Source organism: Puma concolor, chromosome A3, assembly GCF_028749965.1.
Source record: "Puma concolor isolate L17-30 chromosome A3, mPumCon1.1.hap2, whole genome shotgun sequence".
NCBI lineage: Eukaryota > Metazoa > Chordata > Mammalia > Carnivora > Felidae > Puma > Puma concolor.
In genome coordinates, this window is record NC_141669.1 from 23,565,099 (window position 1) to 23,581,270 (window position 16,172).

At 53.6% G+C, this 16,172-nt stretch overlaps 1 protein-coding gene across 2 annotated transcripts in view; it reads left to right on the forward strand.

Moving 5' to 3' along the window:
- The first annotated feature begins 1,066 nt into the window (after positions 1–1,066).
- TOGARAM2 (TOG array regulator of axonemal microtubules 2) overlaps positions 1,067–16,172 on the forward strand; it is a 52,760-nt gene continuing 37,654 nt past the window's right edge. The window contains exons 1-5 of one of the 2 annotated variants that reach the window (XM_086700280.1): positions 1,067–2,150; positions 2,549–3,178; positions 8,690–8,830; positions 13,118–13,257; positions 15,175–15,288. In XM_086700280.1, the coding sequence (XP_086556406.1) occupies positions 13,230–13,257; positions 15,175–15,288 (142 nt within the window). In that variant the 5' untranslated portion in view covers positions 1,067–2,150; positions 2,549–3,178; positions 8,690–8,830; positions 13,118–13,229. The remainder of the gene's footprint in view (positions 2,151–2,548; positions 3,179–8,689; positions 8,831–13,117; positions 13,258–15,174; positions 15,289–16,172) is intronic. The other variant, XM_025927348.2, reaches the window with a different exon arrangement.

The following is a 16,172-nucleotide window of genomic DNA, read 5'->3' on the forward strand; positions in this document are numbered from 1 at the left end:
ATGGCATTCTCCCTGTGTGTGTGTGTGTGTGTGTGTGTGTGTGCGCACATGCGTGCATGCCTGCGAGCATGTGTGTATATATACATATGTGTGTATGTGCTCCTGCATGCATGTGTGTATATATACGCGTGTGCATGCATGTGTGTATGCGTGTGTATATGTGTGTATGCACATGTGTATGTGTGTGAGTGTGTGCATACATGTGTGTATGTGTGTGTGCACATGTGTGCGCCTGTGTGGGCATGTGTGTGCTATGCAGGGGGAGCTATTAAACAGAACCAAGAGTCCTGAGAGCCACGTGTTTGGGGATCTTTCAGGTGGCTTAGATGACGTTGAGATCTGGGGTCTCCTCCCTCACCCCCTTCACCTGTGCCCCGTAGGTTCCCACCCCTGGAACTCCTCTGCCTGTGCCCTGGAGACTCTTCTATCAGGAGTCCATCCAGGCTTTGTGGGGCTTGGTGCTTAAACAATTTGGGAGCTTCATTAAGAAAGAAGGCAAAATTAGATCTGAAAGTATTTATTAAGGATGATAAAAGAAATCACAACAAAGTACTGGGGCAGGGGATTCAAGTCCCTTTCTTCTGGGATCTCTTCAGACGAGTGACCAGAAAGCTTCCACAGGGCAGCCTGCCACCATGCCTCCACTCGCCCATCGGGGCAACTCTCCTGGCTCCTAGGGCCCCAGGCTGGGAGTCCAGCAGCTTCAGTAGCTCCCACCCCTGCTGGCGCCTGGCCAGCTCCTTACCCTTTGGCTTCAGGTTGACACCACATCTCATGGCCCCCAGGCTCACTCTCATCACATGGTCATAGTAACCGTGAGCGTGTGACTCACCGAGTGCCTGTTCCTTGCCAACCAGTGCGAGTGCTTTCCGAGGGTCAAACACACCAGGAGGGCAGAGCTGTGCTCCTCCCTGCTTGGCACGTGGGGAAACTGGGGCTCTGAGAGCTTGTTTCTTGTCCAGGGTGACGCGGTGGCTGGGGTCAGATCCAGTCTGCCTCCAGGGCTCTGTTTCTCAAGGGCTGAGCCAACTGTACCTCCCTTATTATGGGTAATGTAGGCATGCAGTGGGGGTCTCTCTCCATCACTCGGCTCCCAAGGGCAAACCGTAGTCTCCCCTATTTCCAACATCTGGCAGAGAGCGGGGCGAAGCAGTCCTCAGGAGATACTTATGCTCAACTGTCCAGCAGGGTCAGGTTGGAGAGCAAGAGGCACAGGAAGAGACATGGTGGAAGGAAGACAGGATGGGGGCCAGGTTGGAGGAGCTTGTTGGAGGCGGTGCTAGGTGTGACCTTTTCCCAAGGACACTGGGAGCCACGAGGGGTGTCCAGCTGGGGTGTCCAATGGGGTGACCATTGGATCTGTATTTTGGAAGGTCTGACTCTCAGGCTGTGATGTGAGGATGGGTTTGCGGGGAGGCGCCCACCTGCCCTCTCCAAACAGAGCTCAGGGACGTGGAGGCCAGGCTCGTCCCGTCCCCACCCTGTCTGGCATCGCCACTGAGATGATTCACTCTCACTTACAAGTTATGAAACACGGGCCAGGGCTTGCCTTGCTGGGCTTCAGTTTTCCCATCTGTAAACTCGGGTTTCTTCACACCTACCTCTCAGGGGGAATCCACTGCAAAGCACCCAGGAGCCTCTTCCTGCTGCTGGCTGCCACTGGTCCTGGTTGGGAGGAAGAACCTCCTTCCTGGGGCCTCTGCTAAAGGGAGCTCAGGAGCTCAGCTCACCATGCCAGCTTGCCCCCTGAGGGGCTGTGGATGGGAGCAGCCTCCCCGTGGAGCCCAGTGGGCCTGTGGGGTTCTGGCACGGGGCTGGTGCCTGCCATGGGGGATCTCCTCAGTGCTTATGGGCTGGCCCTCCTGGGCCCCTCGTGAAGCGTGGTTAATGAAAGCTGCTCCTTCCAGGGCCTCAGGAGAGGCCCCCACGGGCCTGCCCTCAGTGGTGTCTCAGAGAAGAGGAAAGAACCCAGGAAAGTGCTAGAAAGGCCAGGAGAGGTTTCAATCAGTAAACCCCGGACACGTTTGATTCAGTCAGCAGGGCCTCCGGATGTGTGAACAGCCTCCCGCCAGCTCTCCTGCCCTGTGTTACGTACGCCTGCCTGTTTTCTCTGTAAAGACCCTCGGGGATCTGCCTAGAAAACATCTTGGGTGAGTGGCTCTTTGCAGGGCCGCGTGAAGTCAATGAAGCCTCTGGCTCCCTCTGCCCCCACCCTGTGCCCCTTGGATGGTGAGGGTTAGAAGTGGGTAGGGTGAGGGGAGGGAGCAATTTTCATTCAAGGTAGGGCAATGTGAGCCTGGTGTTTCCATCCAAGGGCAAGGGCCCAGTGAGGAAGCATGCATGGGCTACTCAAGTTCACATTTTCCGAAAGCTGGGGCAGTGAGATCTGGCTTGAAGAGGAGGCCACAGGCTTCCTGGTATGCGTGTGTTTCTGGGGAAGGGCGCTAACTGAGGTGGGGGGCCTATGATGGGCTGGACATAATCATAGTCTGTTACATGCCCATTGTGGCTACCCTATCAAGTCAGTATTGTTACCCCCATTTTATAGATGAGGAGACAGAAGGTGAGGAAGGTTACGGACTGGCCAGGGGTCACACAGCTGGAAGAAGCAGGATCAGGATTCACAGCCAGTTCAGCCTCTTGCCAAGGCCTGGATGCTCACACGACCTGCCCTTCTGCGCCTAGAAATAGCTTGAGAGCTGAACCGGATTGGGCCCACAGGCCACTACAGCAAAACCAGGGGTTCCTTGCCAGCGGTGTCCCAGCCCCAAGCCTGCCATGCATTCCCCTGTTGTGGTCACTACCCAGCGGGGCCCGGCTCTCTCTCCGGCAGCCCCCACAGGACAGGTTGGCCACTTGGGAGTGCCCAGTGCCCAGCTGGGCCCCAGGGGAAATGAGGCCAAGGGGAAATGTCTCCTGGCTCCTTCTCTCCCTCTTGCAGGAGCTGCGGGCTCCTTCAGAGCAGCGGTTGCTATGCAGCCTTGTTTGTTCAAGGAGAGCGTGGTAGAGGCCGGCAGCGCACCAGCAGCAGAGCCAGGGGCCTGTCCTCTAGCCTGGGGCTGGCCAGGCGTGGGGCCGCCTCATCCTTGCACCCCTGGACTCCTGGGCCGCATCGTCCGTGGAGAGACCACAGAGCCTGGGCTTCTTCAGTGACAGGGGTTGGCCTCTGCGTGGAAAGGTGAGGAGGGGATGTGCAGGGGAAGGGGGTGGGGGATGGGTCAGCCCACCAGGAGTCCTTGGAGGGGTGTTGGGGACCCGACCTGGAGCCAGGACAAAGGGCACCGATGGATAGAGGCTGTGGGACTGTGGGGGCAGTCCCTTCCTCTCTCTGGAGCCTGCTGCTCTCTGAGCCTGTGAGCCAAGAAACGGGCTGCCCTTTCCTGCTGGCCATGGCGGCTGGCAGAGCTCCCCATTTGGGGGTAAGCCCCACTCCCTGGGGCTGCCGAGAGCGAAGGTGCCAGAGGGGTAAGGAAGGCTCTGTGTTAGGGGCCACCTCTCCAGGACAAAGGCCCACATTGGCTGGGGACCTTGAGGAGCACAAGAAGGGACTGTATGGCCAGTGCTCTGTGGGTGCAGTGCTAAGGGGGTCACAGAACACAGGGGCACCCAGTCCCACCAGCAGGGATGTGTAGGGCTGTAACCAAACCGGTCCTTTTTGTTTTTTAAAGTTTATTTATTCTGAGAGAGAGAGAGACTGTGTGTGTGAGTACACAAGCAGGGGAAGGGCAGAGAAAGAGGGAGAGAGAGAGAATCCCAAGCAGGCTCTGTACTGCAGAGCCCAAAGCGGGGCTTGATCTCATGAACCCCGAGATCATGACCTGAGCCAAAGTGAAGAGTCAGAGGCTTGGGGTGCCTGGGGGGCTCACTTGGTTGAGATCTGACTCTTGATTTCAGCTCAGGTCATGATCCCAGGACTGTGGGATCAAGCCCTCCTTGGGCTCCACACTGAGCGTGGAGCCTGCTTGGGAATCTCTCTCTTCCTCTGCCCCTCTCCGCTGCTTGTGCTGCCTCTCTCTTTAAAATGAAAAATAAAAATAAAAAAGGACCTACCTCAGGGTCGCCTGTTGTCCTCAGGGCCACCTCACAGGCACCTGACTCTGCTCACCTGCATGGATGCTTGGAAATTTATTGCTTGTTGCATACTCAACCTCTTGTCAACAGAAAGATGTATAAAACTCATGAATTGTTTAAGGTAGAATTATAGGGGAGGCAGCGTGGCTCAGTCAGTTGAGGGTCTGACTTTTGATTACGACTCAGGTCATGATCTCATGGTCGTAGGATTGAGCCCCGTGTTGGGCTCCGTGCTGAGTGTGGATCCTGCTTAGGATTCTCTCTCTCTCGCTCTCTACTCCTGCCCCACTCATGCTCACTCTCTCTCTCTCTCAAAAAAAAAAAAAAAAAAAAAAAAGAAAATGTTTTTTAAGTAGAATTTGTGAATGTGTAGCCACTACTGCCCAGGTCAGGAAATAGACGCCCACTTAGGCAGCCTCCCGAAGCCTCCCCCACAGGCCCCTTCCTTATGGAAGCCACCTCCCTTCCCCTTCTGCTAGGGTTAACTGTATTCTCATTTCCCCTGGCTTTTCCATAAAGTTTCACCATCTTTGTGTGCATGTCTAGGGTGTTTAATTTGGTCTTCTTTTGAACTTCATAGAAACAGAATGGCACCCTATGGAATCTTCTGTGCCTGGCTGGCTTCTTTCAGTAAACATGACACCGTGGGGCCACCCAGGGCGTTGAGGGGAGTAGTAGTTTGTTCGTTTTCTTTGGAATTTCCAATGGAATATTCCACGGCATGAATACCCATAACTCTTTTCTCCAGTTTCCTGTTGGGCATTGAGATTGTTTCCACATTTTGGCCATTGCCAAATCAGAGCTGCTGTGGACGTTCTCATACTTCTTTCTTGGTTCACACATGTGAGGTTTTCTCTAGGGCAGGTGCCGAGGAGCAGACTTGCGGGGCATAGGGCTTGCACATCTTTAGTACCTAAGCCAGGCTGCTTCTCTCCGTGCCCGTGCTCGTGTCCCCCTCGCCAGCTGTGCGTTGGAGCTCCGGCCACTCTTGGTCTCACCAACACTTGGTGTCGTCCATCCAGAGGCTTAGTTGTTGGTGATCTTGGCTGACTGACACAAGTGTTCTGACTGACTAGCACTTCTCTGGTCAGGATTTGGGACTTGCCTTGCCGCTTTCTTACTCCCCACTTTCCTCTCTCTGGGGGAGGCCCCTTTCCCCTGGTCTCCTTGCTCAGCATCGTGCTGTTTCCCAGCCTCCTCCGTTGTTCTCTCTGCTCTCCAGGCCCATCTGTCCCTAGACTAGACCGGGCTCCAGGGCAGCGATCTGGAAGTCTGATATTTCCACTGTGTCTGTGCTTTAAAACCTCTGGTTTTGGGCCCAACTTGCATCCCTTCTTGGGCCTTGGCTTTCCTTTCAGTAAAAAGGACAGAAGAACATGGCCCTCCACAGAAACTGTCTCAGTTGCCCAGGCAAAACCTGGCACACGTTCTGGAGAGGCACCTGTAAGATTCGAGCTTTTGGTCAAGCAGAGTCCTCTTTCTCCCGGGGCCGTTGGAAAAGGACAGAGCTGGTGGTCTGAAGCCTGCTGAGCTTCTTACGGGGAGACCTTTGTCAAGAGCCACTTCTTGGAATGTGACAGACATTTAGACACTGGGCATGGCCAACACAAGCTTGCCGAGATGCTGAGTGGAAGAGGTGTTTATTTCTTCTCAGCCCTTTCTGGTCCTCTCGTACCTGTAAGTGCTCACAGACTGTGGTTTGATGACTGGAGCTCCAACTACTGGGCGGGGGTCCCTGAGCCAGGAAACCTTGCAGAGAGCCTTCCTGGGGCAGTGGACCAGGCCACTTTGCATAAGACTTCAGCACTAGGATCAAGCTCTTGGACGACTCACACCTTGATGGGGGAGGTTTCAGGATGGGAGGGCAGAAGGTTCCAAGTCTCAGCCAGTGGCTGTGTAACTTCAGGCACGATTGACACGGTGGCACCCGGCCCCACCAGGAAACGTAGTCCTCCTCAGGAACCCCTTGTCCTGGCTCCGACCAGGCACCGCAGTCCGAGGCACTGCACCAACCATTTTGGGGAGGCCTCGGTGGGAGGGTGGAGGAGGAAGCTGAGGACCTTGTCAGCTGGTGGCCAGTGTGATGCCTGCAGGGATATGACCCCTGGGTAGGCTTAGGCTCTTGCCGGCCCTGGGTGTGTCATACAGCCCGACCCCACATTAACCCCTTATTTGCCAGCCAGGAGACTAGATTACCTTCGAGGTCACTTACAGCTCACAGTTTAGTGACAGGAGAAGCAGATGAAGGCACCCCTTGTCCACACAAGGTGAAGCTTCATTGAATTACTAGCATGTGTTCTGATCTCTAATTTATATTAGCATCAAGATGATACACAAAAGTGGGGCAGGCTCAGAAGGTTTTGAATTTTGTAAATTTATGGATATATTACACACCCTTTCCACTAGGGCCACCACTTGCACATACAGTGCCTTTGTGTGAGTTAGAAAAAGACATCTCTTTATCAAGACACTTTACTTCTATTTGTCAGAGAAGGGCAATAAATGTGCAAATTTGTGGTGACTGCAGTGTGAATGGGGTCCCCTTAATTGTGATGCCTTGTGAAGTGCCCAACCTGAACAACCACACAGGGCAGCCCTGCTTGTCCCCTACTGTCATTGTCTTCCAAACACAGCTTAAATAAAACTTTTTCTCACCCATAGGCTTTCCCATGTCTTCTAGACCAATGATTCATATCAGAATTCCTGGGAGGTGGGGGCTGTTTTGAATGTCACAGCCCTAGATATAAATGCAGCTCTCCCCTTCCACCCTCTGTTTCCCCTCACCCCCAACACACACAGTAAACTATTGGAAGGCAACATTCCTTAGCTGCATTAGCAATAAACATGGCTGAGAAGTTCTCTTGACCATGAAATCCACACTGTCCCAGAAAGTCATTAAGACACGGGCACTAAGTAGCTGCCTCCTTAACAGACTCTGTTCTGGTGAGAAGGGATCTCTTGGAGCATTTCCCAGCAAGGTGATAGATACTTGAGCTGCTCTTCTAAGTGTCCTGCCCCAGCCTGTCTGCTGCCTCCTGCTTACCCCAGAAAACTTATGCGATGAAGGACATCCACCAGGTGGCACCTCCATTTTGCCAACCAGCCTCAGCCAGGCCACCGTAGCTTCGTGCCCCAGAAACTTTCAAACAGGGCATTTTCCCCTCTTCTTGCGCATCTTAACACGCACACTAAAATAGTTATTAAACAATAGTATCAGTAGCCACTGTTTGTTGAATACTTGCTTAGGGGCCGGACAGTATGAAATGCTTTTCATATTTTATTGAATACTCTCAGTAACCTTGTGAGACAGGTGTTACTTTTATCCTTTTGCAGTGAAATGGAAGCTCAGAGGGGTTAGTAATGTGTTGTATGTGAAGTCTTGTAACTAGCAGGGGAAGGAATCTAACACAGGGCTGTTGACTCCTGAGTGCGCGCTGTGAAATACCATGTTCTTCTGTCTCCAGGAGCAGAGATTGTCAGCCCTGAGGCCTTCACTTACCTCGATGCAACTACTTAACCTTTCTGAGCCTCCGTCTTCTTATGTACAAAACGAGGACAATAATATCTGCCTTGTTGCTCTATTTCAAAAGTTAAATGGCATGATATTTGCCAGCATCTAGCTCAGCGCCTGGTGCATAACAACATGGAACTGAGAAATGTTAGTCTCCTTCCCTTGTTTCTTCTCAATGAGACTGTCTGTGAAGATGTGCTTTCATGTTGATTTCTCCATTCTTGCATGCTGCAAACGGTTATGGAGCTCTTATTATGTGCCAGGAGCTGTGTTTGGCACTTTGTCTGCATTTCTTTACATTCCTGTGGGCCTGCTAGCTGATGCACCTGCTACTGTCTCGAGACAGAGGGTTACAGGAGTACTGACCCCCCTGATCCCATTACGGCAGGGAGGTGGCATCTGTAATCAGTGGGTTTAGCTTCAAAGCTGGTGAAGGGGCCCGGGGAAGGGGGCACTTATGGCGGACTGGGGGGTACACGTCATCTGTGAGCTGCCTTCCTGCTGGCCCACGTGCCAGTCACGTCTGGAGGCAGGAGCCTGAGTGGGAGCACTTGGGCACTCCTGGTGTGTCTGGTGGGTGCAGGGATCAGTCTCCTGGTTTTGGTGGAGATGGCTCCTGGGGCTATGAACCTCAGGGGTCAGATACTGTCATTTCTCTCCTCAAAAAGTCTTTTTTTAAAAAAAATGTTTATTTTATTTTTTGAGACAGAGAGAGACACAGCATGAGCAGGGAAGGGGCAGAGAGAGAGGGAGACACAGAATGTGAAGCAGGCTCCAGGCTCTGAGCGGTCAGCACAGAGCCTGGCGTGGGGCTCGAACTCACGAACTATGAGATCGTGACCTGAGCCAAAGTTGGACGCTTAACCGACTGAGCCACCCAGGCGCCCCTCTCCTAAAAGTCTTTAGAGTTCCCTTTACCGGCAGAGCACGCCCTGACTCTGACAGAATGCTGCAGGTCCCCACATATCGGCCCTCATCTGCCTTCCCAGCCCCGGGCCCTCCTGCCAAATCCCACACTCACAGTCCGTTCCTCCATGTTTCGGCTCAGACTGTCTTCTCGGCCTGGGAGGCCTTTTCCCTCCGCGTCTGAACCCTGCCTCCTTCCAGGCCCAACAAGGATGCAGCTTTCCTGTGGAGGGTGTCCAGGCGCCTAGTCAGACAGCACTGCTGGTCTCCCATGTGCCCATCTCTGCCCGGGACCCACCCCTGGCGTCGTGGTGGGTGCGAATTCACAGCACAGCATCCCAGGTGAGAACGGCGGGAGGGCCCGGCCAGGCTAGTTGGAGCCGCTGCCTCCATGGACACGTGTGTCTCCTCCACCTGAGGGGCACACGCGTCACCTGGGTCTGTCTTGTAAGGACAGAGGGCTGACCCATCATAAATATATTAAAACATTTTTTTTTAATATTTATTTCTTTTTTTGAGAGAGAATGTGAGTTGGGGGGTGGGTAGAGAGAGAGAGGGAGACAGAATCTGAAGCACGCTCTAGGCTCTGAGCTGTCAGCACAGAGTGCGACACGGGGCTCGAACTTACGAACGGTGAGATCATGACCTGAGCCGAAGTTGAACGCTTAACCTACTGAGCCACCCAGTCACCCCCGTCATAACTTTAAAGAGAGCTTATGGGCAGGGGAAGGGAAAGGAAGAGGTCACACCTGATGCTACTGACCATCTACCAGCAATGGTGCTGAATTACTTTTGCACATGACTTCCCTTAATCCTGACAGAACCTTTTGGTAGGACGGTTTTTCAGATGAAGAAACCAAAGCTCAGAGGAATTAGGGAACTTTCCCAAGTTAATATGAGAGGGGCAAGGGTCAGTTACCAAGTTAACCCAGCTGTGTCTTGCCTCAAGGCCAAAGATCTAGGTGTCCCAACGTGGGCTTTCAGGAGCATACTGGGTAGGGGTGTGGGCTGGGAGGGGTGCCTGTCTGAGGCCTCTCTGCAGAGAGAGAATGTTTCGGTGGGGGACAATTTGGGGTTCCAAACCTAGGTTTGTTCGCTCTGCCGTCTTTCCCTTACTCCCTTTCTCTACCCACCGTGACATTTGACACCACTGTTCCCACCCAGCATGTCTGAGGAGGTGAGAACTCTGACTTATCAGAACCCGTGCCTCTCAGAGGTCTCTAAAAGCAGGAATGGGTAGTGTCACAGCCACACGAAGGAAGCTGCTCGTGCAGTAGCCCCTGGAAGAGGGGGCAGGAGGGGCTGCATCTTAGGATCGGGGGCCCATCCCCTCCCGGGCCTCTCTGCTCTGACCCCTCCTCAGAGCCTCTGCCTTGCCCTCCTGTCTAAGTAAGTGCTCTTACTTAGCCCGGCTCTGCCCAGCTCCCTTGGGAGCAAAGTGGACGTGGAATGGGGCATGGGCTCCCTGCAGGCTGTGCAAAGCACAGGGGTGATTGGGATTTTGTCCCTGGGGCTGACATTCTTTACTGGGCCAGTCTTTGCTTCGTTTCCTTTCCACTTGAAACCTGAGTCCCTTCTGCCACCTTTCTTCATTCCTGTGGTGCCAGTCACCATGGAACCTCTGTAGCCATAGCTTTAGTGGAAAGAGCAGACAACGGTCAGTTACCTTGGGCCACTCCATTCCATGAGGTGGAAAACTGAGATTGAGGGTGGAGGAGTCAGCCATCTTGGGCAATCCAGAGCCTCAGGGAGTGAGGACAGAATCCTGGTCCCCAGAACCCATTGGCTATTAGCCCTTTAGGTCAGCGGTTGGCTGTTCCAATAAGGAATAGTCACTCCTTGGTGCCCAGAACAGAACAGTGCAAGGTGCAAATGTGGGCTCAGTGAATTGTATCTTGGTCAGGGGCTAAGTACGGTCCAGGCTAAACCCCAAAGCTTTGTCTACATTTGAGCTGGAATTTCGGATCTTGGTTTTTACAGTTTGCAAATGGATTTTTAAGTTCCCACCAGGTCATGGGTCTACATGATTTTCCCAGAGAGGGGCCACCCATTGTTCTCACATAAGACATAAGACATGGTTGTTTGTCCATATGCAGCTGTGGCTACCTCCCCTTGAGCAGGAGATCCTGCATGTAGACCCTGAGAGCCTAAGGGGTCATATGTGTAGATACAGGCAGGGGCAGGCCTACGAGGGGGTCTGCCTGCTGGGGTGCCCTGGCAAGCTATGACGTGGATGCAGGTTTCCTTTCTGTACTGCGGGTGTCCCTCTGGGCACAGAGTAATGTCAGCTGTCTTGGCCAATGGCCGTTCTGCCTGCTGAGGAGCTTGTGGCGAGTGGGGAGGGGACTGTCTGGTTCAGAAGGCCCTTTGCAGTAGAGCTGGCCACTGAAACTTTTCTCATCTGTAGTCTCAGGCAGCTCCAAATCTTTTCTTTAGCTTCTTAGTGAGTGATCCCTTTGGGGAAACTGAGGCAGCAATAACCACTTTGACAGCATAAGGTGAGAAACAGGGCTGAGATCCCCTTAGACAGTGAATCTGGGGGCACCAGGGTGGCTCAGTAGGTTGAGCTTCTGACTCTTGATTTCGTCTCAGGCCATGATCTCATGGTTTGTGAGTTCAAGCCCTGCATTGGGCTCTGCACTGACAGTGAGGAACCTGCTTGGGATTTTCTCTCTCTCTCTCTCTCTCTCTCTGCCCTTCACCTGTTCGCATGTGCTCTCCTCTCCCTCTCTCAAAATCAATAAACTTAAAAAAAAAAAAAAAAAAAAAGAAAGTGAATCTGAACTACAGCCCAGTGGTTCTCAATCCTGTTTGAACATCAAAATCACTCAGGAGTTAAGAAAAAGAAACCAAACAGATCCCTGTGGGCTGCTCCCTAGAAGACTAATTCAGCAGGAGCCGGAGGTGGGGCCTTGGAATCTGTCACTTTATCAGTTCCCAGGCGATTCTGATTTGCAGCCAAGGTCGAGAACAAGGGCTGCAGCTAAATACCACTTTTCTGCTTATAATTCATGAAGAAAGCCTCTGCTCTGGTTAGATATGGCAGCAGGAGTCTGTGGGGCCTGAGGCTCTCACTGTCCCCAAAGCCTGGGCTCTAGCTTATTTGCTTTAATTCAGTTGTGGATGGTCTGTCCCCGTCTGGAACATTCCTGCCGGGCTTTGCTGGAAGCAGCCGCCTTGCCAATCTCTTGAGTGTGCCTCTTTGCCGGCTGACTGGGGCAAGGGGCAGGGTGTTGAGACCAATGTCCACCACATTGCTTGGGAGAAATGCTGCACCTCACGTACATTCTCAGCTGTGTGTCACTACCTTGTGGCCAGATGCTTATCTTAGTAGTCAGCAGAGGTAGGTCAGGGAGTTGCGAGGAAAATGCTCCTCAGAGCTTGAGGACGTAAGCAATGGGACCAGGCAGAGGCTAGGCTGGAACCTCTGTTTGGGCCAGAAGCGTTGCTAGGAGCTGCCGTGCCCTCTGGGGCCTGAGTGGGGACGGTGGCAGGCTGGCTTCCAGACGGGAGGCTGGTTTTCTCACTTCCTGAGTTGGAATTTGCTGCTCAGCAAAAGGAAGCTGGCCCTGTATCTTGCCCTGTTCCCAGATGATATCTCGAGGGAGTTACTCCAGAGTGCAGATTGGGACATGTGGCCTTTACCCCAGATTTTATCACTGATCAGCCCTGGCCATCCACCTCACTGCCTGTCAGGGTAGAAATGGGTCGGTCACCTTTCGCTCAGCAAAGACTATAAACTTGTGTAAAGTGGCAGAGTCTCTGGTGAGACCCTTGTCCCATGGAAAGAGAATGAGGTTAGGTCAAGAGCAAGAGCTGACAACACCCCAGAGTTTGAGGGAGACCAGGAAGAGGCCTGAAGTAGTCAAGCAGTTGGCCACAGGACAATGACATGACTCTCTGACAGAAGTTTGGCTTGGTCAGTGAGGTGAGATTGAGGGCCAAGAACTTCATGCAGATGGAGACTGGCACATCCTGAGAGAAAACTAGAGAGCTGGTTCTGGGAGACACCGCCAGACGTCTGAGGGACGGGCAGAGTCATAAATCTCGACATTTGTCGTGAGGGCAGCTGGCGGAGAAAATGAGTTTTTGAAGAAAATAGAAACTAATGGAGAAAGAGAGCATCAGACTCTGCCTTGATAAATTCTACCTTCCCCAGAGACCCTAAGGTGTCCCTGTCAAAGCCACAAATGAATCCAGGTTAGTGGGTTTTGGTGACACTCTTCATAGCCAACTTTGGTCACAGTCTTGTGGCCTTGGCAGTTGGAATGTTGCAAGCGTCTAAGACAGTCAGAATGTCAGAAAAGAGGTGTCCTTTCGTTCAGCAGCAGATTTCTTCAGTATAAGAATATTTCAATTCCTGATGGGCTTCCTGCAAAGTGGTTTAAAAAGTGTGCTATTTGGGGGTACCTGGGTGGCTCAGTCTGATTCTTGACTTCAGCTCAGGTCATGATCTCACAGTTTGTGAGATCGAGCCCCAGATCAGGCTCTGCACTGACACCATGGAGCCTACTTGGAATTCTCACTCTCTCTCTCTCTCTCTCAAAATAAATAAATAACCATTTAAAAAAATGTTTGTAAAAATGTTTGTTACTTGTTCTCACTTCACTCAGCCGCTCCCTACCATAGGTCTCTGGATGTTACAAGCTGTGGACCTCTGGATCCCCAAGGACTGCGTTCACGGCCCAGGAAGTAGCAGCTGCCTCTGGACAACCTCCCAGGCACCTTCACTGATAGGGGCATGGGCACCCGTGATGCTGTCCCCCCAGGTACGGGGCTGCACTCTGCCTGGGAGATGTAGCCAGGCAGGTGGCCATGCCTTCCTGCCCTTGCCCAAGGCTCTCTGCCGGCTGTGCTGGCTCTCCATACTCAGCTTCTTGTCTGGGGCCTCCCTAGCCTAGGGAAAGGCTCGGAGTGTTCTAGAAACTTGTCTGGGCTTTGCCTCCACTCTGTGCTGGTGGGCTGGCTGAGGAGCTGACCTGTTTTGTGGAGGGAGCACGTGGATGGCCAGAGGACATGTGGCTGGGCCTCAGGGTGTCTCTGTCTCCTCAGCTGACAGGGCGGGATAATGGGAACAGTGTGCCCAGCTCAGCGTCAAGAGATGGGGTTCCAGACCTACTGGATGAGCCTCAGTTTCCTTTGGAGGGTGAAGGGATCTATAGGTCCTGCCATGGGTGGAAGGGGTGCTGGTGAGGTGGAGAGCTGCTTTTCCCTCGGGAGGGGGGGTTGGAACAGGGGCCCTGTGATGACTTGAGAGGAGTGTAGAGGACCCCAGAATGTCAGAGTAGTTCAGGGAATAGGTCATGACCTAGGGGCAGAGCACCCTGGGACTTTGCTATATTAATGAGAAAACAAATGCGTAATTTAGTGCCACTTTCAGATCCTGTCGGACATTAGATTCTCGTGGGGAAGTGGGAAGTACTGAAAACTTAAGAAAAACCTAGAAATCTAGAAATAGAATGAAGATGTGACTATGTGAACCCATAGTCCTTTCTAACTCCTTTGTTTTACCAACCTGGGGACTGAGACTCAGGCTAACTTATTTCCTCAAGGTCACACAGCAGACAGAAACAGGAAGGGAACAGACGCCCGACTCCCGGTCCTGTGACCTTCCACCCTGGGGGTGGGTATGCTGGGTTGTGGTGGGTTAGGGCCCCCTGGATGGTCCTGAGATGTGCCTAGGAGGAGTCATGGAGGCATAGGACTAATGATTCAGCTTGCGGACATTTAAGCTCCTCCTGAGTGCAGGTCCTCGAAAGATGAATAGGACATGATCCCTGTGCCTGAGTGCGGCAGGGCTGGGAGGGGAGAGGCAAAGAGAGGGGAAGGTAAGATGGGGCATGCCTGGGCTACTGTGGGGGCACAGAGGGGAGGCAAGGCTTCTCAAAGTACTGGGTGCTCAGTTGAGGCTCCCCCTCCTCGCTTCCTGCGTCTCTGCTCAGGGCCCCTCTCCTTGGGCTCCCAATCCCACACTGTCACTGCTTGTTACTCATTGTCTCCCCCACCTGCCTTCGGGCCTTGCCCAGGACTGTATCACCAGGGACTGGGGGACAGAGTCCCTGACAGACAGCGTTTGATGAATATCCGCAGTAGGGATCAATCAAATCAATTTGCTGAGTTGGGGAGGTTTAGGAGAAGATGCAGGGTCAGTGCAGGATGAGGTGCTGGAGGACTCCCAGGTGAGGGTTGTTGAGCAGGTAATTGGATGCTCTGCCCTGCCACTGTGGGGAGAGGTCAGGGCCAAAGCCACAGGTCAGGGGGTTACCACATGAGGGTGACAATTAAAGGCGTGGCGCTGAGGAGCGGCTCATGAAAGCAGCTAGTGTGAGATGTGCAGTGGACAGAGGCAGGGCAGGGGTGTGGAGGAGGGGAGCTCTGAAGGAGGCTAAGAAGGTATGGAGTGGTTGGGTGGGGCTGGGGAGCTGGAGCAAAGCTGGATGGAGAAGACAGGTGAGTGTGAGAAGTGGGGATCCAGGGCTGGGAAGAGTGGGGTGGTGGGCTTTGGTGGGGATCGTGGTACCGCGGCCGGCTGGGGGTGGGGTGGCGGGTCCCCCTTTGTGGACCAGGCTCTGGTTTGGGGGAAGGGCCACAGAGACCCCCAGGGGCAGAGTGCTCCAACAGTCTGTTCCCCAGTCCTGGACTCGGTGCACGCTAAGGTGACGCTCTTCCCATGCTTCTGTCCCCAGCCAAGGTTCTGGCCCCCGTGGCCGTGTACCGTGGGAGTGTCCCTCGGACCAGTGCCGGGCCCCACGCACTTCCGGGCGGAAGCAGTGACTCCAGGCTTCGGACTTATGGAGAAGGTGAGGTTGGGGGACTTGGCCTGTTGACTCGGTCACACCAGATGGCCTTCCAGTGCCCTGAGTGGCCTCTCTGGGGACTTGGGGCAGAGAACTGGAGTTCCACCAGCAGCTGCCTGATGAGGACCAGTGACCAGAGAGCAGGGCGTGGGCCTCATCCTGGAGAGAGGACAGGAGTTTGTTTGGATGTCTGGCTGTGTCCTCCAGCTACTGGCAGAGGCTGTCTTTACTGTGGTCCCTGCTGCAGATGCCCCTTGGCTTTAGGTGGATCCTTTAATTCTGTGCTTCCGAGGATGAGGTGCACAGAGAGGGGTCCACAGGAACAAGGAAGTGGGGATCTCAGCATGTCCCTCACTCTCCTCAGGACCCAAGGAGAATCCATGTGCCCCGGAAAGACCGGGTCCGCTGTCCCCTGGGTGGGCATTCAGCATGCAGGGCGGTAGTGGGGAGGTGGACACCTCTAGAGGGACAGAAGCTGGAGCGGTGATTTTCAGGACCCTCATTCAGATTCCTGGCCACTTTCTGCTCTAACTTCCAGCTGCAGACCCCCCTTCTCTGCAGAGCTCCTGTCCCAGGGTTCTAGATGGAAAGCTAGCTTGTTCCGGTTACCTGCCCTCTTTCAGGCTAGTCCCCTCACACGCCTGTGGCTGGCACCGACTTCAGCTTTTGCTGGGTCTGGTGCTGTCCAGTATCTGTGGCTTCTTCTGTGGGTCTCGTGGCTTATGTCAAGGCACTCCAAAAAATTGTTCTGTGTGGGGCAGAGATTCCAAAAGCTGGTCTCTGTTTGTTCTCCCTGTCCCTTCCACGGTCTAAGCTCCTTCAGGGCCCAGTTCAGACATCACCACTTCGTGAAGGTTTTCCAGATCCCTCTCCTCCTCCTCTATATG